The following is a 26,334-nucleotide window of genomic DNA, read 5'->3' on the forward strand; positions in this document are numbered from 1 at the left end:
GGTCTCTGCTCATTTAGCATTCAGGACCTAAGTCTTAGGCATAATTGTGTATTGCATAAGAGAGCAGCACAGAGACAGCCAGCAGCCCCTCTGATCATCACGCTCACAAGCTTCCTCTGATTCTCAGTGGATTCCTTGAATTATCCATGCGAGATTCCTGGGATCACATCTAAAAGCACAAATATATATTGGATATTCTCTCAGGCCAGCTCCAGGTCTCACTCAGACATCCACACTTTGAATGTGAAACATAATAATGCATGAGACGGGGCTTGTGTCTGTTTCCTATGAACCTTCAATGAAGTCCCCGGATGATAAATCACCTCCAACTCGAGAGGAGGAATTTGGCAGCTTAATGAAAAAGTCATGTTGGCCTAGGAGGACTTGTGCTGCCTGACTCTGGGGTCTCTTACTGCCCTATCAAGGCCCCAACAGGAGGGGTGCCGTGGTGCTTTGGGGCGGGGGTGTGGGCGCTTGATTGCCTCGGTTGCAGTGATTTCAGTAGCACTTACCGCATTTAAGTAGTGGGTGCAGCTGAGGGATTTTAATGTAAGACTGGCTATAAAGCAACAAAAGCGAGACATACTAAAAGCATAATAACAGTATATGTGTAAAACAAAATATGTTCGCAACGGTAAGTTGATTTGTGACAATTATTTTAAACAAAATGTAATTTATGTTAATGGAAAGGGACAGAACTCTACATATTAGTCCAACAACAAGAATCTTAAAACATTCAACCACTATTTACGAAAGTGTATTTCCTTGACCCTTTATCAAATCACAATCATGACTTGGAGTGTTGTTGTAATTTTATTTGACAAACTAATGGAAGAAGTGCATAGTGATAAATAGGAGAAAAAATAATTAATGCTTTTCAACATTTTTTTTTTTTCTGAAATGAAATATGAAAAGCGTGGCATGTGTTTGTATCCAGCCACCTGAGTCAATATTTCATAGAAACACCCTCTGCTGAAATTACAGTTTTGTCTATTGTAGTTTGTCTATTTTGGCACATCTAAAGGTTATCCTTAATCCTTTTATTAAACAGCATGATCTCAGTCAGACTGGAGAATTAGTCTGCGAGTATCAATTTTATTCTTATTTTTAGTTATTTCTAGTCCTCTAGCTTTCCTGTTCCTACTGAAGAATAACCAGCATGATGCTGCCACTGCCATGTTTCACAGTGAGAGTGCGTCAACAGCGATGTGTGGCTTTAATTTCCCTCTACCGATAGGAAGGGAAACTCTGCATGTGGAACAAAAAGTTAATTCTTGATCTGACCACAACAGATTCCAGAACCAAAACAGCTGCACTTATACTGACTACACTAGATTTTTATTACGAGCTACAAGATCAAAGGAGACTAAATACAAATGAACGCCACAGCTTTAAGGTTTCTTGTTGCATTATTTCACCCTTTCTTTGCACATCAGATTTATGTACTACTTTTAGTAGTCTATTAAATAAACTCCTGGTAAAGTACCGGCATTTGCACAGTACTTGTAACAAAAAGTTCAAGGGGTGTCAATACTTTTGCAAGGCACTGTAGGTGTTCACAGTGGTAGAAGGTCCAGTTCTCAGCTTCATTTTATCTTCATGGTCTAAAATTGCAATCGAGGCGTTTTAAACCTCTCTCCCTGATGAAGGCCCTCATCTCTCATTGTGGAGGCTGAAGCAGTGCTCTGTGCTTTTTCAGGTAAAGAGGGACAGGGGCGGTGTGGGCACCACCCCATCCTCTCTCTCACAACTCCACGCTGCTCCTTGCCCTCTGAGTGGGCACACATACGCCTGTATCAGTTACGACGCCCACCCAGGGCACGGCATACATCTGCATTTCCAGCCACTTAAATGCAAAGTAAAAGTGCACCTTTAACACAGAATAGTGTGGTTGCCGGGAGAGTCCAGCTAATACAAGATTAAGGGGGTATTACTGGAAGGATGGAAGGGAGTAAGAAAGCCGGTAATTTCAAAGAATGGCTCCCAAAGGAGCCGGTAATATAGCACGCGCCTGCAACAAACACATGCAAAAAGTATAGACAAAAAGAGCATCAGGACTGTTCACACACAGACACACAAAAACACACTCACACAGTCACATGCCATTATGATCATAGCCTAATTTCCACCATTAAATTTGGCAGTGCTGTTAATACAAAATTAATGCATTAAAACAGATTACTATCTGTGAGCTAAATAGCTATCAATTCCAAGAGAGCTGCCAAATTCCCTGTGAGAGCCAGCGAGTATCTGCTTGGATATTGCTTTGTAATTGTCTCCCTGATTCTCAGCACTAAAAGCTCTCCTCTGACTGTGTGTGTGTGCGTGCGTGTGTGTGTGCGTGTGTGTGTGTGTGTGTGTGTGTGTGTGTGTGTGTGTGTGTGTGTGTGTGTGTGTGTGTGTGTGTGTGTGGGCAAACGCATGCGTGCATTTTATGAGAGGCATACATGGTTTAGAAAGCTACAATTCACACCTGACGCCATGCAAAGTACTGTAACAAGGCAGACATGAGAAAATTAGATCATTGAAATCACAGAGGTACGAAACAGGTTTTGACTTCCTGTTGGAATAAGTCATACAGCACCTTTTGTTATGCGACCACAATGAGGTCATAGCAGTAGTTATAAAGTATGACATAACCGTTATTTTTCTATGAATGAAGACAAGGTAGAGCGTCCTGTGGCGTTGAAAAACCCCACAACAGTAAGAAGCAGAAGAAAATTCTCCTTGTCGGTATGATCATGTAGATACAGAGCTGAGAATAGTTTAATCAAATGAAATACCTAAAAAGTTTGTCAGCCTGTGTGTATGTGCATGTGTGAGTAAGTCCATTCACAGAAATCTACTGGGATCTTGATTATCATAGCTTGTGCACCGGGATTCCCCTGGAACACAAGCCGGTTATTTAGCAAAGCAGTGACTACGAGAAGCAGTCAGTTCTTGCAGTTTTGGCTGGTAATGTTCTGTCTGCCAGCAGCACGAACAACAGCTTAAACCACAAAGGCCCCCACTGGGTGCCAAGTACATTGGCTGCTTTGAATTAGGCACAGCGAGTTACAACACGCCTAAAAGTTAGGTTGTGGCTTAAGGAGACTGTGTATTCCAGGCATAAACTGCATACCTACCGCTTCCTGAACCTCATCCCCACCCGTGTCCTTTCGTTCCCTTTGCTCTTTAATCCCAGCCACCCCTCCACTGCATCCTGTCCCTGTGTCTCAAAGCCCATAATGTGCTATGTTGCTTCCTTTACTGCAGAAATGATCCATCACTACCGGTGGATAAAAACAGCCTGTATATTTGTCTCTTGGAGTGGATACAGGAGCGGAACGGACCTCTGTGGCCTTAGGAAAATTAGAAAGGTAAAGATGGATAACTCTAGATGTCCTAGGAGAGAATTACTTAACATTAACCATAGAAACAGAGTCCTTTTTGGAGGGGTGGTCATGGACACACTTAAAGACAGCGCAGCTATTGGTGCTCCACACCCACCACTCTTACTTACTTTTACATTAAATAAAGCAATAATTATTGAATTCCGTTTGAATGAGTAAGATGCTGCAAAGTAAACAATGGGAACATAATTGCAGATGGAAGGCAATCAATGTAGCCAGTCATTTGGGCCACGTTGATTGTGTAGGTTCAAGCATATGTGCTTCCTCGTGTCCAAGTGTGCACGAACATTTGTGCAGCCGCTGCAAGTCTAAGGTGAGCTAAAGGGAGCGTGTGCTGTGACAAGGAGCTGAGTAATACACTCTCCAACATGCACGCACAAAACAAGAGTTGGGTAATCCCTCCTTCAATAATGACCCGGGCCTCTAAACAATAGCTCTCAATCAGCTGATCAATGTGTCCACATAATTCATGTGCAGCTCGCTGTTTTTGAAAGGCTGAGGAGAGGGAGGATAAGCAAGCAGGCGGTTGAGAGATCAATGCCCTGTGTAGTGATAACGAGCCTGGGTCTATGCCCACAGGAGCCCCACACTGGCGCCTAGGGTCTCTCTCATTAAGAACATTTGGATAAGCATGGCTCTACATACATAATGTACACTTTTAATCATAGCCGGATAAACACATTTCTCTCCCTTTTAATGAGCGGGGTCCAGCTTTTGTGACATATAGAAATGACTAAAAAAACAGGCAGGAAAAGATGTTGTTTTTTTGTTTTTTTTTTTGTTTTTTTTTTAAATAAGAAAGAAGAGAGTGAAACAAATTAACAGCAAGCTGCTGGCCTCTTCTTTCAGTAGCTAATTAACAGTTTAACCTCCTGGAGTTTTTATGAAATCCATGCTGGGAGGAGCCTGCCAGAACTGCAGTACAACCAGATTACCTGCAGGTGGAGAGAGCAGGGTGGAGTCATGGGGTGCCACATCAACTGCTACACCCACTTTCTGACATATGTAGTGACAAGGTACCACCTAGACACCAGGTGAGGCAAATCGTAATGAGAGCTCCATTTTTGGACAACGGAGTCAATTACTCCCCATGCACACTAAAGAAAGATATTTTATAGAACCCATAATGGAGCAGATAGGGATGTTGACATTTTGAGATACCATAATATTTAACTTCTTCTTTCTTTTAGAGTTAGAGCTTTGGCTTGAGGAAAATTCCTTCGACTATTATTGGGCTGCCATAAGCATCCATCCAGGCCTTGCCAGTTCATTCTGGGGGATTCCAAGATGTCCCCATGCCAAATTGGATTTACAGTCCCTCCAGCATGTTCTAGGTCTACCTCAGAGTCTCTGCCTTTTGGGGCGTGCCTGGGAAACCCCCAAAGAAAGGAGCCCAAGAGGCATCCTGGTAAATTGCACAAGCCACTGCAACTGACTCCTTTCAGAGTGGAGGAGCAGTAGTTCTAATCAAAGCTCTCTCCCTGGAGAGCTGCACTCCATTTTAAAAACACAGAAATCTAATGCAACCTGCTTGAAACCAAGTCTTCTTTCAGTCATGATACATATGTCATGACCAGATGAGGGTCAAAACATAGTCAAACCAATAGAACTTTTACTTTACTCTCCAACATGCACGCACAAAACAAGAGTTGGACGTTACTTGCACGCTACTTTTCTTTTTCTTTTGCTCAGCTTGTTTTATCAAGCCCTATCCACCAAGCCAACTCCATCCTAACTTCCCTCAGATGCTTCAACTTGTCAAATTAAGGTAGAGATTCAAGAAACAATGAAGAGTTTATTAATACACCAAAGATTAATAAACATTTTATACACTTTTTATTTTTCGTAAGATAAAAAATCTACTTCGAAATCCTCAAGCACAAATGACAACTCAAAGCACTAACTAATTTTTTTTTTTTTTTTAATTTTCAAACAAGAGAGCTATCAAACAAAAATTTCCATTATGTAAATATATACTACTTTTAGACAAATGTACGGAATTGGGTCAACAGTAGCATGCCACAGACATCCAAGTTCTATGAGTGCAATAACTTGACATAGCCTCTAGTGAAAATGTATTATTTGCAAAACAAACCAGATGAAGTTAGTCCATACAGAATTAAAATGAACAGGTAGACAGACCATCAGTTTACATCTGCATGCATAACTTCCTTGAAATCTAGAGGATTATCAGGTTGCAATAAAAGCATAACACCAGTATTTAGAGCTGTCTGGAGACGTTAAGTGATATGATTGTGTTTACCTATTAACAACTGTAACTAAGCTGAACTTTTAGTAAAATATGAGTTATTTGTCACTTCCCTGGCATACAGTAGATGCAGCACCTTGTTAAGGTGCTTCGTATGTGAGAAGGAGGAAGCTTGTTAGGTGGAAAAGAAGAATGACAGAGAGTTTGGTGATAGTCTTAAGAAAAAGAAACGGAGATGGGGAATCATGGGTTGGCAGGGTGTTGGATTAAGATACAAGCAAACACCACTTGAAATGATTAATGCAGTCAGTGAGAATTAAATTCAGAGCAGGAACATTACCCAAACACAATTAGTCCTTGAGAACAAACATCACACACTGCAGTGAATGCAGATCCACATGCCAACATCCTGTGAGAGAGTTGCCAGTTGAAATCATGGACTGGAGGGGTGAAGCTGGACATGCCTGACTTGGACATTCAGTGAGTCACTATTGCAGTTACCCGTTTCTTCCTTAAGGCCTATTGAATTCTCAGTCTGAAATGTTTCCACAGCAGTAGGGGAGTCTGAAAAACCCCCTAAACAGCAGCTGCACCCACATTCTTCCTCGTGAGCCTTTTGTCATTAGCCAATCTCCTGTTCTACCTTTCATACAGACAAAACAGTGGAGTGGAGGAGAGAAGACACAGAATCCAGTCTCCTCAGGCTTGTATTATCTCGCTCTCACCCCTGGCGTTCTCAGTTTGGTATTGTAAATATTTCATTAACACATAATTGGTTGCGGCTCCAGGCTATGCAATAAGGCCGTGATAGCTGTAACACTGTATGTTTTCTGACTATCCCGTATCCTTTCTTATGTAAAATTCATAGAAATATGTTTTGAGGAGAGGAGGGTGGTGCGAGATTTCGTGTGGGGGAAATGTTTCGTTTTTCATGCACTGCCCTCGCACAGCCTTGCTAGAGACGCCAGCTAATTAAGAACAGTGATGATGTGCTCAGCCTGTGTCAATATTTAACCCAGCCGTACGCAGCTATCTTTATTAGCAGCACTACACTGACAAAAGGAGCAATGTGCCCTTTGAGAGGTCTTCTTCTTAAAATGAAAATTAATGAGTGGGGTTGAGTGGAGGTGAATATACAAAGTAGGTGAATATGTGGGTTCCTCTTCATGGTACGAAAAGTACCTTGATGGAGGGTTCATCAAGCAGCTCAAAAAGTAAACACCCACCTTTTCGCCTATTAACTCCTTCCTACTTTTAACTAAGAAGATGCAAACTAAATGAGCGGTTCCCTTCATTCAACAAAACATTTGGGAATCAGTCTTTTTAAGTCTGTTTTGATTCCTAAAGTCTTGAAACCATTATAAATTAATAAGAACAATCCAAACTGCAACAGGCAAAAAAAAAAAGAACTTTTCAGATTGATAATAGCATTTATAATAGATCTATATGCTGTGCTGAAAAATTGTTCTATGTGGTACCTATCCTCTTTATATGAACATACCCAGGTGGTTCAGTAATGAACATTGCTTTAGTAACACAGATTTCTTACAGAGTCTGTGCTTGGCCCATTCATTAGCTGAAAAAAATAAAATAAAATCAAGTTACATACAAAAAAATATACAAAAGTTCTTATTGATCAGACTGATCAATTAAGCATCAATAACCTAAACCCTCATCATTCCGAGTGCTGTATAATTGCTGCTAAGATATAGTTGGCATAACTAAAAATCGAACATAAACCAGGCTAATTGGAAGAGTCATATTGCTTTTGCCAGGCAGACAAAAAGCTTTTTAAGCCCCAGAAAGTGTTGATGAACAGTCGGCTGAAGCTTCCTAAAATAACTCCAAATGCCATTAGCAAGTGTCATCGCAGAGGTCATACTAGTGGCTTCCAGGGCATCAAATGTAGAGCATACCAAGGCAAAACAAGAGATTTCTATCTCTCTCTTTCTCCTTTTTTAATTTTTAACATGATCTGCACTAACCCAAATCATGTTAGTGCATGATCTGGATGTTTTCTAGAGTGGTCAATGAGTGTATGACTACTTTCTAAAGGTGTGGTTCTCAAACTGTGGTAGGTGTAAAGTTGGTGACACTTGCTTTTCTGGGTACTCAAAAGAAGTTTGGTATAGATTATTTGTGAATATGTGAATATTACCAAGGTTTTTTCTTTATCAGAAATTTCAGAAAAATAAACACAAAGTAAAGTTAAGAACGACCATTTTGTAGGGGGTAACAGCAGAACAAGAAGGGGTGTTGGTGGCCCTGAATGCTCTTTTACTTTGCTCGAAGTTTAAACTTGATTCTTTGTAAGATACTTACTTGGGTAAAAAAATTTGCTGATTTCCAAATTTTCTGTGGATTTTTCAAACAACTAACTTAAAAAATACCAACTTCTGCGTAAAATCAATTCCATAAGCCCACTCCTATAGCTATTTAGCTAATCATGCAGCTGCAATAAATGTTTATTGTCTTCTTTTATGAATTAACACTACAACCTGTCCATACCTTATTGTACTACGGTTTTGAAACACTTCTCAATAGCCTTGTACCTGCCACAAACAATAGATATTCTGTGTTATAACACAAAGACCTACAGCTGGCAGAGAAGTTAATTCATAGACTGGCATTGCACCCAAGCTCCCCCGCAGCTGCCACACCATATACTCTGCTCAGTCGTGCAAGAAATTTAAAACTATACATCAAAGACTACCACTTTTCCTCTTCCTGTTTATTGATTAGGTAGAACTCTTGTTCAGTAATTGTGCAGTAAATCAAGCATGGGGAGCACTAATCTCAACCCCGGGAGGAAAGTGTTAAAGGTAAAACCTGCTGAAAAGTGCATAATTAAGGTGCCGTGTTTAGTCAGGAGAGAGGATATACTCCTCCTTCTCACATTTCTTGCTCAGCGCCTGCCTGCACAACCAGCGGCAGCCGGGAGAGGGGTTGGCAGAGGAGCAACGGGAAGTGTATACAGTTTCCAACTACCTCTCGCTCCCTCCCTCACTCTTTCAATCCTTCTCTCCCTCAATGCATTCCCAACCAAAGTGCCGGGGGCGCCATGCTTGTAAAGAAACCACAGCCTTTTGAGTGCCTCTTGTATTTACAAACGGAGGCATGTTGGAATCAAAGGCATTACCACATGACATAACACATTAAACAGTTGGCAGATTGAGAATTTATATACTGCACAGATAGTGAGTGAGGTAAACAGGAAAAAGTGCCGTTGTTGGATAAGTTTAACTAGCTATACGTGGTGCGAGAGCCAAACTTACCCAAACCAGAGTACAGGGAAGGAGTCAGCTGCAGAAGCTCCCTTCTTTCCCTTGCTTTGCCTCTCTTCCTAACACACAGCTCAGGCTGTACTCCAGGTGGAGACAGCTATCACTTTCCCATTAACTTCCTGTTCCTCATATCTCTCCGCCCCCTTTTTTCTCTCCAGCATCTCCCTCCCAGCCGCTTAACTTTTTTTCTGTGCCATTTTTCAAGTAATAAGCCGTGCCTCCCCCCCCATCTTCAGAAATACTAAACCCTGCGGAAAGAAATTTTCCCGTTTCACATCAAACCTCTATTCCTTCTCCCTGAACAGCTTCCTCGTGTTGCTGTTCTGCTTAATTTCGCCTTAGTTTTTAATTCTCCATCATCAGCAGGGATCTAAAAATAAATGATAAATGGAATAAGATATTTTATAGTCTTACCTCTTATCTGTTCTTACAGGGGTAATAATAAAGTAGTTAATCCTCTGGATCCGACTCAATTTGATTAATCAGCACATGCGGACAATCAAATAAATGATTAATATTCCCCGGTCATGTGGTTGGACAGTTACCCCTGAAACCATCAGTAATAATTCAGTAACCCTTCCCAGACCACAGGCTGCAGCTAGTCAGCCTCACTCAGCATCAGCCCTCTGATGTTCAGCAGGACTTTGAACTCCCCGCACAGAAGCTCAGACACACCATGGGGGGAAAACTTTCTGCAGTCTAACGCCCTCCTACAATGCCTGCCTACCTGATCGGAATTACCCTCTACAGAGACGGCACAGAGGACAGAGTTTATCTAACAGCTGGTATATATAGACATATGAAGCTCTGGTGAAGAAAGTAATGACTGGAAATACCAATTTGGATCATCTGCTGTTCCACAAATCAACAAATTCAGAACATGTGCATGAAGAACAACAGAAAATAATAGACACAAGATAAAGCACCTAAAAAAAAGTACAGTTCCAACTGTATAATGGAGCTGAAGTCATGCCGAAGCAGATCTTTGCAAGAGCAGATGGAGTGTTGAACGGCAACTCCTTCACTCTCTGTCATTCTTCATCCTAATGTAGTCACTGGTACATCATCTTATAATCAGTTAAGCAAAGCAGAACAACTTTTGCCACCTTGTATTTGCATAAAGCATAGACTGAGTAATGAAGCTGCATACTGAGACAGAATGGGATCTATAGAACTAGTGATTTGGGAAGAGATAAATAGGGTTATTTTTTTCTGTTCATGTTTGCATATGAAGTTATAAAAAAGTCTGTTTATACCAGACATATGCAGATTGTCACAGTCAAACCACAGCCGTCTCTTTTCTCCTCAAAAAGCCCCTTTTGGACAGTTGGTCTAACAAATGTACATTCAATAAAGGGATTCACTAGATTGATCTATTTTGTAATGGATGCAAAGAAATGCCAAAGCAAACCTAAATTTTCCAGGTTAATGAGTAATGTTGGGACTTATTATTTGTAAGACTCTTGAAGGGTAAAAAGAAACTATGAACCAATTTGACCCTTTGAGTGGATATTTCCACCAACCAGTTCCAGTCATAACTGGATGATGTTGCTTGTTTGACACCCCAGTTAATTCAGGTTCTACCAATGCAAGTGTAGGCATTAATAATTTGGTTTCATCACTAGTGCCAATATTGGGCTGGGCCAGATGAAGGGGGAGTTGGGTGGGCAGCCCCAACAACCAATCAAAACGTCACCTCCATCAAGCTTAAATCACATTAGTTTTACTTTTTCATCTGCATAGTTATAAAAAAAGTGTATTAAAAACACAGAGCTTTAAGATGAATAAAATGTCAAATTACCTCATGAAAAAGAATAAAATCAGTCACTTACTTTATTGTTATTATGATCTCACCTGTAACTTTATCCTTGATCAACAAACATCATTTTAAACTCAGTTCTCGAACACTGTCGGACTTCTAATATTGTCAGATGCAAATCCTGTTGTTGTTAAACTCCCATTTCCATCACTGCTGACGCTGATCTCAGATCAGCTACTCAAGGAACTCATAAACTCTGCTTGTTTTTGACAGAGCTAATTCTGTCTGCATCCGTCTGTAGGGTTACTGAAATAAATTATGAGGTTTGTTTTATATTTTCACGACTCAGTAAAGAGGTTTATGGTCCAAAAGCCAGTGGTCAATTTCAGATCGTGGGATCTTCTGCATATGTTATCTCTTTTGTCTCTCTGTTTCCGGTCTGGTCACTGTAATAAAGGGCACTAGTGGCATAAAATCTTTTTTAAAAATAATAACATTGTGGTTTGAGGTTTACAGTGACAGTGAGATGTGGCTCTGATTTGGTTATATGGTTGTAGAAAACAAAACTGGTTCATTTTACCAGAAAAGAAGTGCCTCGCTCTGTTACTAGCCTTGCTTTTCGGTTCTTGCAAATAACACACTGCAACCCATTGCTTTGGCCTTCGTAGATATGAGCACGTTGTGCAAATGGCTGAAAACCCAGAGTTTTAGATATAGGCGTTAGAGTTCACTTTGATCTCTTCTCTCGCTCTGCTGTTTATAAATTGGTTACACAAATATTTATGAGCAGAATGAAGAAAATGGCTGGTCTGGTTTGTGTCTCTCTGCCTCCCTCTCCGCCCTCCCCCCATGTGGCCGATGATGAGGCCACCGCAGACGCAGAGCGAGCACATAGGCCCCAGGCCACATCCATCATATCTGCTCCGTCTCTGGATGTTGTGCGACCCCAGAGAGGGCCGACCTAACCAAAACCAAGAGAGAGAAAAAGACGATCCATTTGCTATGCATAAAAATAAATAAATAAATAAATAAATAAATAAATAAATAAATAAATAAATAAATAAAGATGGAAAACATCACTCATCAGTGGTCTCGTTTATGGGAAATTGTAAATAATTATTGACGGAGTGAGAGCATACTGCACAGGGCAAAAAGGTGTGCATGTAAAAGGAATTGTGCTTGGAAAGTAATGTAATATTTCAGTTTCTCAGTAACAAAATTCAATAAATTAATACCACAGTGTTCAATACAAACAGCCTCTGCCTCTTCTTTAGCTCACCTGTCCATTTCTGCCAACAACACATACACAATGGAACAGGCTCCAAGCTTCTGGATCTATATTCTTTAATTGCTCCCCCCTGCCCTGACCTCTGATCCAGATCACTCTGATATACAGCGTCTCTATTAAACTGGGAAGTAGGAAAATATTCTTCTAATGACCCTCCGCTCTGGCAATAGTACTGAAAATGGCAAAGAGGAAAAAAAAAAATCAATCTTCTTCTTTCCTTTTTGCCCTTCACTGGCTCTATTAGTTCCTTTTTTATCTAAAGGTTGACTCCAAAAACGTGGACAGAGATTGAGCAGAGCGAAGCACACATTCCTATTCCGATGGGGCAGTGGACTTTCCTGAGATGAATTTTGATAATAAAAACCTTAAAAAGAAAAAAAAAAAGAAAACTATGGCCAGAATGAAAGTTCTTTTGCACAGCATCTTGACTGTCCTTCAACCACACATTCTGTGCTGATCCGATACATTAGAAAGCGAGGTTGACTTTATCTGAGCTGTGCACAATGTTGGTCCTGCAATCTAGACAAAAGATAATTCAGAGATAATACAGTTTAAGCAAAAACAGAAGATACAAACCGGACCAAACGTTAAAGCCAGAGAATGCACAGACAGCAAGCCTGGGTGCATCTGTTCGTGCACGTGTTCAATGTACAGTAAAGGCTGATGAAGTGCGCGTGTGTGTGTGTGTCCATGGGCAGAGGTTGGGCGCGGGTGTTGGGACGGGGTGGTAGTGCTGGACTGGCTTGTCGATCGATGCAGTGATTGGCAGTTAATGGCTTTCCCTGTTCTGCCTTGGTAACCCCGGCCTGATGCCTGTTGGGTCTGATCAGAAATGGCAGATGGTGTTTGATTTTCGTATATAAACCTCTGACTTTGGGGAGATGGCTTCATCATGTTTAATGATTTAAAAGTTAAGTTGAATACTGGGAATACTCCAACGCTGGATCTCTCATTTAAAAAAAGCCCTAACCTCCCTTCCAGATGGAAGCTCTAATCTCTTTAAACTATGTGCACTGATTGTGGCTAGTTTGATGCCGTAAGCCACTCTGCTTTCCTGTGATAAATTATCAAAACAGGACATCACAACAAATGATTTGATCCATCTTCTATTATCCAGTCACAGATGTCATCTACAACTTAAATCTGCAACTCAGTCACAGTCCTAACAATTTAAAAAGTAGAGTAAGAAACGCTTGGCATAAAAATAAATAAATGTAAAAAGATCAGTCCAAACCACCAAGACTTATTGCTAGTTTATTCTAAAACTTATGAAATGAACAAGTCAGGTTTGACAGCAGAAACTAAAATCAGCAAATTAGGCTATAAATGGAAGAAAATTTGAGGAAAAGCTATGCTGATCTGGAAGACAAGTTGACAGAGGTGTACAAACATCTGATATGATTCTTCAGTAATTTAATATCCTAATTAATCTTCCTTTTTAAATATTCTTAAGTTTTTAAGATTGAAGCCTAATTATTTTTTAATAACTGACATTGCAATAATGACATTTTGACATTTTCTTATGGTTAAATATTTATTATTTCTGTGAAACTTTCCAGATTTCCCATCAAAAACATTTTCTTGTAGGTTTGATCATTAAAATGGAAGAATACTAGTTTGGTGAAGTCTTTGTCAATGAGTGTGTGTGTGTGTGTGTGTGTGTGTGCGTGTGTGTGTGTGTGTGTGYGTGTGTGTGTAGGCGTGTGTGCGTGTGTGTGTGTGAGATGGAGAGATGGAGAGATATTCAGACAGAGATATTTTGGCCCCACTGGAATAGGGAAATTAATACATTTTCACTTCTGAAACATAAACAAATAATACAATATTTTGCTTTACAAAACTTAATAAGATTCCCTCTCCCTCGTGGCTTTCTGCATGCAAATTAAACACTGATCATTTGAATAATCATTTGCATTCCAGATCTCACAATTTCATGTCCAAACTTTAACAGCTCCCAGAGTTCTCATTTCATCTGCAGCTGCACAGGCCGTCCTTATGGCTCAGATTAGTTTAACATGATTCACTTCAAGGAAGGATAACTTGGGGAAATTCCTACTTTGTGAGAGAAACTGGCCACCTAAAGGTGAAATCCGAATTTAATTTATTAGGCATTCATTTTTAGGGGAAACTGTCAAGTGAATCAGGTGATATTACAAAAAAAAAAAAAAAAAAAAAGCGGTATATGGGTTGTGGAGAAAAGGGATGTTGAAATGTGATCTAGGAAAGAGTCTTAAATGTCCACTGGAGATCCTCATGGAGGAAGAGATAGAAACAGGACTTAATAAATGACAAATATTCAAAACGGCTAGAACCTGCAGCACAGCGGGCTGTGAAACAGTGTCGCAGCATTATAGCTGAGGCTCGCCACAAAAATGAAGCAAGCTGAGGTTAAGGTGAGTATAGATGAGAGATGATATGCTTGGGAGGGGCTTACAGGCAGGGTAGTTAATCTCTCTTTTTTTCTTCAAACACCACTGAGTCTATTCTGGGCATCAGGGTGTCATAAAGGAATGTTCGAACCATAAAGTATCTGTGCTCCCGAGAAGCTAAAGGACATTCTTGTCCCCAACCTTTAAGGACATCTTTCAGTCTCACCTCTCGGCGTTCACTATCCTTCACCCTACTTCAGAAATAAATCAGTTGAAGTCCAGATGGTATTGTTGCTGAAGTTAACATTTGCAAGTATTCATCTAATTAAAATTAACTTCATCTTTGGGGAGACCAAGCATTAGCTTTAGTGCCTTAACAATAAGTCTGTCCTTTGTCTCCACCACACATTAGCTTTCACAGTGCCGCATTGTTCTTTTCATATAATATACATTTTGTTAAATGTATTATATTCTTTGCAAAGTCTTTTGTTTCCATATTCTAGTTTATCCATCTTTTGTATTCAGGAATAAAAGGCATAATGAGAAAACAAGGTGGGAAACAATTTTTCCAGAGCTCCTAATAAAAACCGCATGACACCCTGGCCTGCACCGCTTAATTACAAAAGGATGAAATCTTTTCTTCTCCATCTGGAGAAAACATTGTCTGCATAACACCGGGAGATTTACAACTCCCTGCACTGGACTCCAGCACACAGCAATTAGGCAAAACATGGATGGACAACCGGAGCCATGAAATTCAGGAAGAGATGGCTATTCAATTTTCAAAGAAGGGCCAGAGGCTCCAAGATTTCAAATAAAAATTCTTGACTTTGACACTCTTTTTAAGGGTCAGACTTTGGTCATGTTGACACAAAGGAAAAAAAAGGAATTTGCGTGACATTCAATAGTTCTTCACATCATCATCATCATCCTCTCACACAATGTCTAAAGCCCATTGGTGGGGGGAAAAAATGCATAGAGTTGAGCTCCATTAGCTACAGAAACTTTGTGAATAGAAGTGGAGCGAGAAAAGTTCAGGAAAGTGAAAGAAGCAGGGGAACATATCTAACCATATCTAAGATTTATCCCTCCCATGACTCTACCCAAAATGCCAAACCCAGAGAGAATGGGTCCCCATGTACTCATTCCTGCAGCCAAGACTTCCTCCTCTATTCATCTGTCTCTTTAACTGAACTTCCCTTTATGTACAGCTCTACTGAACACAGTCCTCAGAACTGAGTAGTTTTGTGGCTCTGACCACTCTGAGGCCATTAATCTGGTGGCTAAGCCACTGATGTATTGATGGCACACAGCCGGCAGGGCTTGTCTGCCTCACTTTCTCCATCCCTGCAGCTTAGGAGCTAAATACATTCAGAGGAACCTCCACCTGGCCTCATCAGGGCAGCATTTACCTGCCAATTGCCTGTGTTAACTTCTGAGTCAGCACCCTCTGGCAGACGACAGGAGCTTCAGCCATCCTGGGATAACTAAACAATAAGACAATGCTGGGGGTTTTTTTGTTTGTTTTTTTTTCTAACACATGCTTTACATAATTTCTAAGTTTAACTTAAGGTGCATAGTACAGGCCTCCTACACATTTTTCCTTTTATATACTCGTTCAGTCAATTTGCCAAAGTTTATTCTGCAAATTTCATAACATTTGAGTCATCTTAAATATATTTGAACAATTGTCTTTTCTTATTACACGTATGATGCAAATATTGAACAAGGCTGAAATTAACTTGACCTCAAAATAACTTGTTCTCAGCATTTTTATTATGAGCTCTTTTAATAATAAAAAAAAGCATGCGAGTTGAACTTGTCAAATCAGCCTTTGTCATTGTCCATTAAGTACAGATTCCCAAAAGGAGCATCTGTTGTTTGAACTTTCTCCTATTTCTTAAAATAGAAAGAAATCAAATTTTGATTGAAGTCTCAAACTATTTTAATCTAAGAAAATCTCAATAAAAGTTGTCTAGGTGCCAATGAAAGTGCAAAATAAAATAGTGATGGACAAAATGTTAATCTCAAGATAAGATAGAAAAATCTATAATAATAATAGTAATAATAATAAATTAGATTTACAAAGCCCTCTAGATCTGCAATTGAAATCTCAAAAATGTATCTGGACTCATCCACATAGCATGTGTCTTCCAGAAATTGCAGTTATTTAGTATTTACAGTTTTTGGCCGAGTATCAATTGACAACAACAAAGGAAAAAAAGTAACAGTTTCTTTGATTTTAAAGTAATTCATTAAATAAAACCTGGTGTACTGCAGTTTGCCAACAAATCTGACTCAGGTGTCTCATTGAAGACAACATGGACACGATCTCCCAGAGACCAGCAATGGGGATTTTGTGGAAATTTTAACTAAAGGAGGCCGTGACTGATACGTGTGTCGTCTTTACAGCATAGACTCAGATAAAGCTATTGTACAACATTAGATACAGAGAGCTTCCAGTAAGTGCAGGAAGAACTTTCTCCAAGACAAAACTTAATTTTGTGGTTTATAATAAGAACAACACTGTGGCGTAGACAGCACTATACGTTTTCTTGTTGGAAGACAGTCCTGTTGATTTAATAAAAAATTAAAAAAAAGTTTAAATAGCAGTTTTCTTCAATGAGCAGACAACTGTTTCTAAGAACTGATAGCAACACAGCATGGAGACGTCAGTTTCTAAATGCACAAAATCCCCGTTTGATGCTCTGAAAGAAGAGACACATATTCCGCTGTATGTGGGACTGCCATCACAGCAGTCAGTCTGCTGTGAGGAGCTAAACACTGCTCTAATCAGATGCATCCGTACCGCTCAGATCAGAGCGTGGTGACAATGATCGGAAGTTTTTAATCCTAGACACATCAGACTACTCATCTGTCTTCTTTCAGAGTGTGACGTGTTTCCCGTGGCAAACTGTTTTGTTTTTTTTTCTTGCACCTCTGCACGCCGACACTTTCAATCGCTGAAACAATTGTGAAGATACGGGCCGAAGAAATATTTACTGAGGAAAAACATTCGTTTTCCAGAAGACATGAATTAGAGAAAGCCGCTTTTATGTAAAACTAAGAGGAATATGGTGGGATTCACAAAGTGCATTTCCACATCATACGTCACTCCTGATGTTGATAAAACTATCCACACTTAGTGGCGCTTATCTCCGTCTTGAACTGCAATGATCTCAGTCGCACAAGTTAATATAACATTGCTTCCTATTCCGTTCCTTTCCTAAACACCAATCACCCCTTTCTGCTGATCACACTCTGATAGCAGGATCACCTGATTTCTTGCACGCTAGCAGAGAGCAGAGTACTCTGCCACGCTTCCTCAAAGAAAGCAAAAAAAAAATAAAAAATTTAAATGAATTTAAACTATTATAGCTTTTTAGAATAACTGCTGAAATAATATGAGCTTCATGGGTAAAGAACAGATTTCTATGTGTGTGTGTCTTGTTTATTTTTGCTAACCATCTACGCGTTAGTCTCAGGAATAACCTCTGTTGGGCTTTTGTGTGGACAATTAACGCAACCAGCAACAACAGCTGTGTTACGGGTCAATCCCTGACCCTCTCCTTGGCCTTCCTGAGGAGTGGAAGCTTAAAAGGTTGTAAACTTCCTGCACCCTGCCAAACACAAAGTCCTACCAGTCCTCCTTTACATTTCCCCCTTTTCAACATACCTTGATTTTAAGATGTATGCCAGTTTTTTCTTGTTAAAGACCGAGCCTGGTTTGAGTGAGGACGCTGGCGTTCAATCCCCTGTAAGCAACTACTGACTCCCAACACAAGGAACCTCGTGTTAGAAGTAAACAATAAGGCTTGTTGTGCGTATGCTGTGTTGACCAATCTGTCTTTGCTGCTGTGAACTACTAAAACGATACATTTTATTATTCCTGTTAAATGTTAGATTGCTTGTGAGCATGTGCCTGTCCGTCTCTTTGTGCGCATTCACACGCTTGTGCATGTGAAAGAAGAGAATGGGCTGTCTCCCAGGATGTGCAGCTCACGCTTTATTAGAGCAGTAGTACCAGTAAATCAGAGCTCGGCTCTTCCTGGAACTGCTACAACCTTTCCCACTGAGCACTATTACTGAACAATCATAGGCTAGCCATGATAATTAGCAAAGTATCTATCCGTCGAACCCTCCTGTAAACCCCCTCCATCGCCACCACCACTCCCCACTTTCCACTCTTTCTCCTCTCTGTCCATCCATCCTCTTTCTACCCGTCATCTTGCAGGAATTCTGAGTGATTAAGACAAGGCTCTCCTGGGAGGATCACTCAGGACATCTCACAGTCGCTTATCTGCCACAGTTTGTTTTGGTTTTTTTCCTGTGATGTTTGACCGAGTAACATCTGCTTCAACTCCACAGGTACATCTAAATAAATGTAAATATCACTGATTAATTGATTGAATCCGAAAAGTGAAACTCTTATATCAGAAGGATTTATTCTGTTGATTCTTGTGATTATGTCTTGCTGCTGAGGAAAGCAAAAATTCTGTTTTCTTAGAACAATATTATTACACCAGTAAATGTGTAATAATACTTGTACAGATTTGGGTAAGGCCAGTTTGCTGGCCAATCAAGCACATGGGCAGCTTGTTCATTTATTTTTTTCACCTTTTTTTATACAGTTAAATTTCACAGGGTCTCACTTCAAGGGCGATGTGTTTTAGACTTAATGCAAGTAACGTGACAGTGTAGCTCTTGTGTTGGATAAGCCTGTGCCAATTGAAGACTTGACTCCAGATGCCATCTGTGGCCTGAGTCGACCTAAATTTTTTTGAATGGGCTTTGCATCACAGTCCATTCGGGGCTGTGCTTATCCCCATTTCTTACACATCTTTTTCTGAAACAGTTTTTCTTCCACTTAACTTTTAGTATGCTTAGATCATGTTCGCAGTCATTATTGCAGCATCACGGAGAAAATAGTGAGTAGCAAAGTCTTGGAGGAAACCAAAAAATAAATAAATAAATCAACTTCACAAATAAGTCATAGCAGCTTAAACAACATCACTATGCCAAATTCAATTTTTGAATCATGATGAGTTATACTCTTTTCAACCGAGCTTTTGTTTTAGGGAATTAAACTTGGAATACAACAATACACTCTGTTTTCTTTTTATTTAGTTTTTTCTTTGGGGGGGTTGAGGGGGGTTTCCAACTTTACATAACTGCTATTATAAAACGGCTTGGAGTCAATCTCATCACTCATGATCATTAAAATGTGAGATAATCGAGCCTCTCGTTCCAGTGTGCTGAGAAGGATAATCAAGGAAACACTTAATGCATGTAACAACTAATCCTTTCATTTATGTTAAACCCTTCACTCCTCAATTATCATTTATAGGGATTATTTGACTTTGCAGAAGACTGACATGTCTAACTTTTACTTGCTTCATTTCAGTCATAACAAGAGATAAAGCAACTGCAGGTAACTGCGAAAATTGTTCTCTCTGTTGATGGACAGATCGTAAGATGAAAAGTCACGCTTTTTAAGGGGATAAACGGTGGTTTTTGACTGAGCGCGTACGGCAAACGGAGGAAGGAGAAAATATTTTACAGTTAGGTGTGCTCAATAGAGCAGGACCAGGATACAGGAAGGGATGTCGGGACGTTCTCAGTTTAAGATTCCACGTTTGATAGTGACGGCACTTTCTCCCCATCTTTCCGTAGCCAACTTGCATCTGGAGTGGATTTTGTGCTAGCAGACACCAAGGAACATGATTACATTCGGCTAACTGTGCTCTAAACTGATTATGCATGTGCCAAGCTAATGGACTACATTTGCAAGAGGAAAAATAACATCCAATCAATCTCAATTACTGCCGATTGCACCGGCCCCCGAGACAAGGAAGGTAGCCAGCAAACCCCACCTCCCCCCCATGCTTCTCCCCTTTCTTCCAAACCTTCAACGCAAGCTGAGGCCTACAGCTAGGCCTGGTTAGGCCCCATCCGCTCCCGCTTGTTAGAGCAACCAGGTTGGGAAAAAGGATTAGCCTGTCATTGCCACATATTATCATAAGGGATTATCCCTACACATGTAAAATATTATGTAAATGTCCAGCTGTGAAGCAGGTTTTTTTCTTTTTTTTTCAGGATCAACGTCAAAGTTAAGCGACAAATACATTTTATTTGAGTTGTGCAAACTGAAGATGATCATCTGAAGTTATCCGCACAGCAACATGACATGGGTTTGAATTCAGGAGTGACCATTCTAGGTTGATTCCCATCCCATTAAATCTCTTTGGGAAAATAATAAGATGAAAGAAAGATTTCAGATCACACGGCTCAGTGGACAGAACACGGTTCTCACAAAGAGTGCATTTCGATTGAGGAACACGTTTAGAAAGCAGACAGACTCAGCCCGTGCTGTGTGGCGGTCCGGTGGTCAGGATAAGTTGCTGGATCATTCTGTGGCCTCCTAAAACATTCCGATACATGGGGTGGTGGGGGTGATATTTTTAGAAAGCCCTAATATGGGCCACATACCACAGACTCTGAAATTATCCCATCTAACTTAGCTCTCAGTTTAAACCTTCCTTTTTAATTCCAGTAATTACAGGCTCCAATTTATATGGAGCTGCACACACAAAGGCCTAGTTTAATGCAAACCAGTTTGATTTGGGTGAAGTGTCCCGAGCATGTCCCACATCTTACAGCATGTTTATGCTGAGTTGATGATTTATTTTATCCCTGTTTTGATTTTCTCTTTTTTTTTCATCCATGAATAAACCAAGAGGCCTTTTCAGACATTGGTGGGCAAGGCAGATGTTTTGCCTGTCAGTATCTCAACCAGAACTGTAAATCTAAAGGAGTAAGAAAACTGTGCAACTGAAAAAACCTCACGACCATGTATTTGTCACATTGGTAAAGTCATAAACTGCTGTAATGAATCTTGTCGACTCGTGCTCATCTTTGTTTCTGAGTTGTGTAGGGGATGAGGCAGAGCTTACATGAACTAACATTTTCTCTGGTTTATGGAGCAGGTGATTTCTGGACAAATGCACACAGTCTTAGTTGGAAAACCAATTGGTTTTAAGAAATATGGAGCCATCTTAAGAGGCTTAAGTAAAAAAAAAAAAAGATCATCCCTGGATGTGTTGTACATATTTAATCCCTCGCAGCCTGAAGTCTTGTGTGACATGTGTATTTCCTCTCCTAAAGCTTGTGTGAAGAAATACAGTAAAATAAAAGAACGCAATTTCTTCAGATCGTTAGGGTCATAGCAAAGATATAGCTACAAGACAATAAGACGTTCCCTGTTCTACAAGAACAACGTTCTCCTCTGTAAAAGTGTGAGGATGAGAGATAACATGCCCTAATCTGTCAACTTGGATCCAAGGTCACACACGCATTGTTATTTTGTAATGTAAATTTTCTAGAAATAGACAAAAAAAAAATCTTTGAATGTAATGTGTTTGGCTTAACAAAAAAGGACAACCCAAAAACCTCCCTGGTCCTCGGTAACAGATGCAACCGAAGCACTCGGTTGCACCTGCCTTTATAACAAAACCAAAAATTGATTTATTTATTCTTACTGTTATTTCAGTACAAAGACCCTTTGTCGAAAACATGTTTGTCATGCCACAGAGTCTGAGAGATCATTTGAAATGCTACTAGGCTTTTAAATTGATGAGATTTTTAAGCTCAGTTTTTCGTGTAATTAAAAGCCCATGCTCGAGGTAGCGAGCATGTCTTTCTTTCTCTCATCTTTAGATATTTCCTGCAACAGATAAGGTGCCGCAGGTGCAAAGGAATGCAATAATTGAAATAAAATCCCAGTTTGTCATTAATCCAAACTGGTTCATGACAATAAGGAACTTCCTAAAAATGTATTCTATAGCTGTCGAAAGATGGTGCTTTCCTTGAGCATGTTGCCTAAGTTGACACCACATATGTGTTGCCAGTGCTTGTGTGTCTTGTGCATATGTGCAGCTATGCCAGTTTGGGTTAAGCGCAGACTAGCCAAAGCCGCAGACATACAGGATAGGCACCTAAGTGGAATCAGGCCTGTTAGATTTATGGCCATTTGTTCGGAGAGTGTTCATCCACTGGCTATTATGGAATGATTAGAGGAGAAGGTGAAGCTCCAAGTCCAGCAAAAATCAATACGGCTGTCGAGAACAATTCAGCCCTTCCCGCTCAGAGGAGTATTAGCACCAAACCTCTGTCTCCTAACACTTCTTCATTCGTCTACCAAGTGATTTAGTCCTAAGCTTCCAAGCCAGCTTGTCCTGCCATGTTCTTCTCAGGGCACTAGTGGGCCCGGCTTCTGTATGACAGCTACACAACAAAGCTGTTATTCATGCCTCTAGAGAACAGCTGGCGGTGATGTCGGCAACACAAGAACATTTATTAAGTCTTGCTGAGGCAGATCGAGTTAGCATGGAGATTATTGAATAAGCGTTTTACCCTTTCTGCAAAACTCTATGATGTTCCGACTTCTCAAAAAGACAATAAAAACTGTGATGCATAACAGGACCGTTATACTTTTCCCAGACATTTTTAAACTTATAACAAATACGTTTTGCAGGACACATCCAGATTAACCAAATTGACCAATGTGTAAATCAAAATAAATTCAAAAAAATCAACCGATAAACTTAGAAGAAAAGAAAAGTCTGAGTGGCACGTGTGATTAAAAACAACTTATGAACCACTAACCTTATACAGTTTGAGGCTGGCCTCATGGCGTGAATTGACAGTGTGCATCCTGAGCTTCTCCAGACTGTTAGTGTAGTAGTCACAGGCATTGCACTTTAGGTGCACTGGATTGCCTATTGCCACACACTTCAGGCGCCATTCATTGCCTTTGCCCCCTTCTTTGATGTGGGCGACAAGCTGGTACTTCTGCACATGCTTGTCTGTTTTGCAATGCAGCTGGAAGTTGGCTTTAAGCTGAGTTGTGTAGTGGCACAACTTGCACTGATGCGAGTCTCCCACCACGGCACGCCACTCCTCCTCTGGCAGGCTGCGTTCGGCACCCATATGCATGCCTAGCACATCCAGGTTGTCAGTGGTGAAGCGATTGCACACAGCACACTGAAAGAGCTTGAGGGAGGGATCTGTGGTCTGTGAAAGACTTTCTCCAAGAGTCATCAGTTCCTCAGACACCAGCTGCCCGCCGCCAAGACGCACATCCATTGGGATTTCCCCACCTACAGGAAAGAGCAAAAAGAAAATGAAGTAAAGTCTAGCTAGATTGTTACACTGATTGCTAACACATTGTGATCATTGCAGTAGTGTTTATATACACTGTAGAAAAAACAAGTAACCTTTTTTTTTTTTTTTTTTACTATTTGACATTATATTATGATTTGGGTTTTTGTTCATGTGTTGCTCCATTATATAACTTTCTTTCCCTATGATGTCATCTAGTTCGTCAAGAGCACGCCACCCATGTGCTGCTTCAAAGTCTTGATGCGACTCCATGGCTTGCAATAGCAAAAATGTTCATTGAAGCCAAACACTTTAATTTTAGGACAAGACACGTCTTTGGCAATAAGGTTTTAGGCCCTGAATACATTTACAAACTTTAATCTGTCATGGACAAAGGAGTAAGAAAGAACCTGCCCTCTTTCTGAATGATCTCATTCCAATGTAGTTTATGTTCGCATGTCATTGTTGGAACTGATGAACATGCCACTTTCTGGCATCTGGATTGACTGACAGGTAGCGTCATATCAATTGTACCCAGGAACGAGACAGAACTGGAGGTCTGCACTTCTCATCCTGATCCATCTTTGCTGATTTCTTTAGATTTTCCAAAGATGAGGCACAAAGAAAAAACCAAACCATGACCTCATTATCTGAGCTTTCACAAACAGTTTAAAGGCATTGTACTTTTAGTGCATGTGGATTTACGACTTTGAAGAAAGTAATAAAACATCCTCGATAATGTTATGTCTGTCATGTATTTAGCTAATAGAAAATTTGTGGTACTCTTACCTGACCCGAAACAGGAAATCTTAGGAAAACAAAAGGTTTATGTGTGTGTTTTTATAGCCCTCATGTAAACACCTTGTGTCAATTATTCAATTAAATGTTACAATTTAAACAATATGCAAGGTTTTGTTTTTTTCATTATCTTAACAGAATGACTGTCTTTAGTTCCAGTGTTAGGATAGGTGCCCTGCCACCAACAATACAAATCATGCCCCAACTTTAAAAACAAATACTTATAAAATCCAAATCCAGTTTATTTTCAAAGCATGTTTAAAAACAGAAAGTTTGCCAAAAAACTGCTGTTCTAAACAAATATTTAAAACACATTAAAACACTTACATAAAATAGAGCAGAGGCAATAAAAAGAGCATGTCAACTCACAATGGGCCAAAAAGAAATTAGGTAAGAGGTGACACTTTTGCCTTTATTTGCTGTTCTTTAATCTTTCACTGTCCAGACTGAGCATGCAGGCCTGACCTAGCCTGGCTTTACACTAAATTAATACCAGCAGCTCCTTTTTATTTATTGCTGCAAAAGGCAGGCTGTTACCTGGGCTTTTATAGCAAAGAGAGAGAGACCTTTGAGAAGTTCTCTGAAATCACTTGCAGACCCAGTCATAGCTGCTTATACTCACTAACAGATGCTGACACAGTATGTTAGTACTGTTCTGCATCTCATGCCTCCCCTTCCTTTGTGACTTCATGCTTCATACCTAGATGGATTTATTGATTTACTATAGATATGTACCGCGCATCAGTGAATTTGGTTGTAGATTATTTGTTCAAGTTATTGATTGAAAGTTGTGCAACTATTTCCATACTGTTTTTTACTATTATTATAAAAGCAGAAAGAAATACAAATTTCTTATATATAATCTGCTTTTATGTAATAATAATATATATATATATTTTTACAAATTATAACTTATCTTTTAACCAGTAGTTTTAAATAGATATTTACTGCAGTACTGCTTCACTCTATAGCGTAGACTATACCACAAGTTATCACTCTCCCGACCTCATTCTTTAATTCTGAAAATAATTTTCTCATATCATGACTTTAGTACAACACGTGAGTATTGGAACTGATTACCGCCATAGCTTTTAGTGTTATGCTCAACACTAAAAATCTTCAGCAATGCAGAGAGAGCAAGAAACAATAAATATAATCAGTTTCTGGTCTGAGATACCATTAGATAATACATTCTCTTAGGATTTACGTACTTGCCAAATAATATTAAAGTAGAGTAGTTTGTTCATAGATTTATTGGGGAACATTATCTAACATTCCAAAATTTAGCTCATCTGAGCTCCTATTCAGAGGAGTTTGAGTGACCTGTCAGCCTCCTTCCCTGTCTCCCAACACTATAGCTGTATGCAAAAGGTAAGATTCTAACAACTTGGAAATACTTCACACAACCCCACATTAAAAAAACTGAAAGATCCATTTTAAAGGATGGGGGGAGGGAACTAAATTAATGGAACTATTGTATGAGCTTGTGTGGAAGCAGGGGTAATGGTCAGAAATCCTGCAGGACCCAATGGTAGTAGAACACAGACACTGCAGGAACAGAAAGTAATAGTTTGAAATCCACCAGGAGGAAGCAAAACTGGGATTAAAGAAATGTCCTGTGCAGGGGCAGCATATGAAGCATTAACTCACCAAGGCTATGAAAGGTAGAAGAATCAATTATTTTTAGAGTCTTTGTATCACATGATACACATTTTGCTTCACATTAAATGGCCATATGAACCAAAAAGGTTTTTATGAACGGTAGAAGCATAATTTAAAGCATAAGTAACCAACATTTGCAATTATCCATCCATCCATCCATTTTCTTTACACCCTTGTCCCCTTTGTGGGGTCAGGAGGGTTGCTGGTGCCTATCTCCAGCTAATGTTCCAGGCGAGAGGCGGGGTCACCCTGGACAGGTCGCCAGTCTGTCGCAGCATTTTCAATTATCAGTTCTGTATATCTAGCTGAAAAGGCGGGGGGGACATATGGTCTTGTCTTTCTCCTGATTGTGCCAAGACATTTGCCAAGATGTTTTCCTACAACATGTGCGCAATAATTAATGGAAATAAAATT

The 26,334-nt window shown here is 40.0% G+C and overlaps 1 protein-coding gene across 6 annotated transcripts in view; it reads right to left on the reverse strand.

Annotated features, from left to right (window-relative positions):
• Positions 1-26,334, reverse strand: part of zfhx3b (zinc finger homeobox 3b) — a 308,186-nt gene that overhangs the window by 59,442 nt on the left and 222,410 nt on the right. For 5 of the 6 annotated variants that reach the window (XM_017303941.1, XM_017303940.1, XM_008405336.2 and 2 more), the window contains one exon: positions 22,966-23,459. In XM_017303941.1, coding sequence (XP_017159430.1) covers positions 22,966-23,459 — 494 coding nt within the window. Of the gene's footprint in view, positions 1-8,876; positions 8,945-22,965; positions 23,460-26,334 lie in introns of those variants that run through there. The other variant, XM_008405339.2, reaches the window with a different exon arrangement.

This window comes from Poecilia reticulata, linkage group LG3, assembly GCF_000633615.1.
Source record: "Poecilia reticulata strain Guanapo linkage group LG3, Guppy_female_1.0+MT, whole genome shotgun sequence".
In the NCBI taxonomy this organism is placed as follows: domain Eukaryota; kingdom Metazoa; phylum Chordata; class Actinopteri; order Cyprinodontiformes; family Poeciliidae; genus Poecilia; species Poecilia reticulata.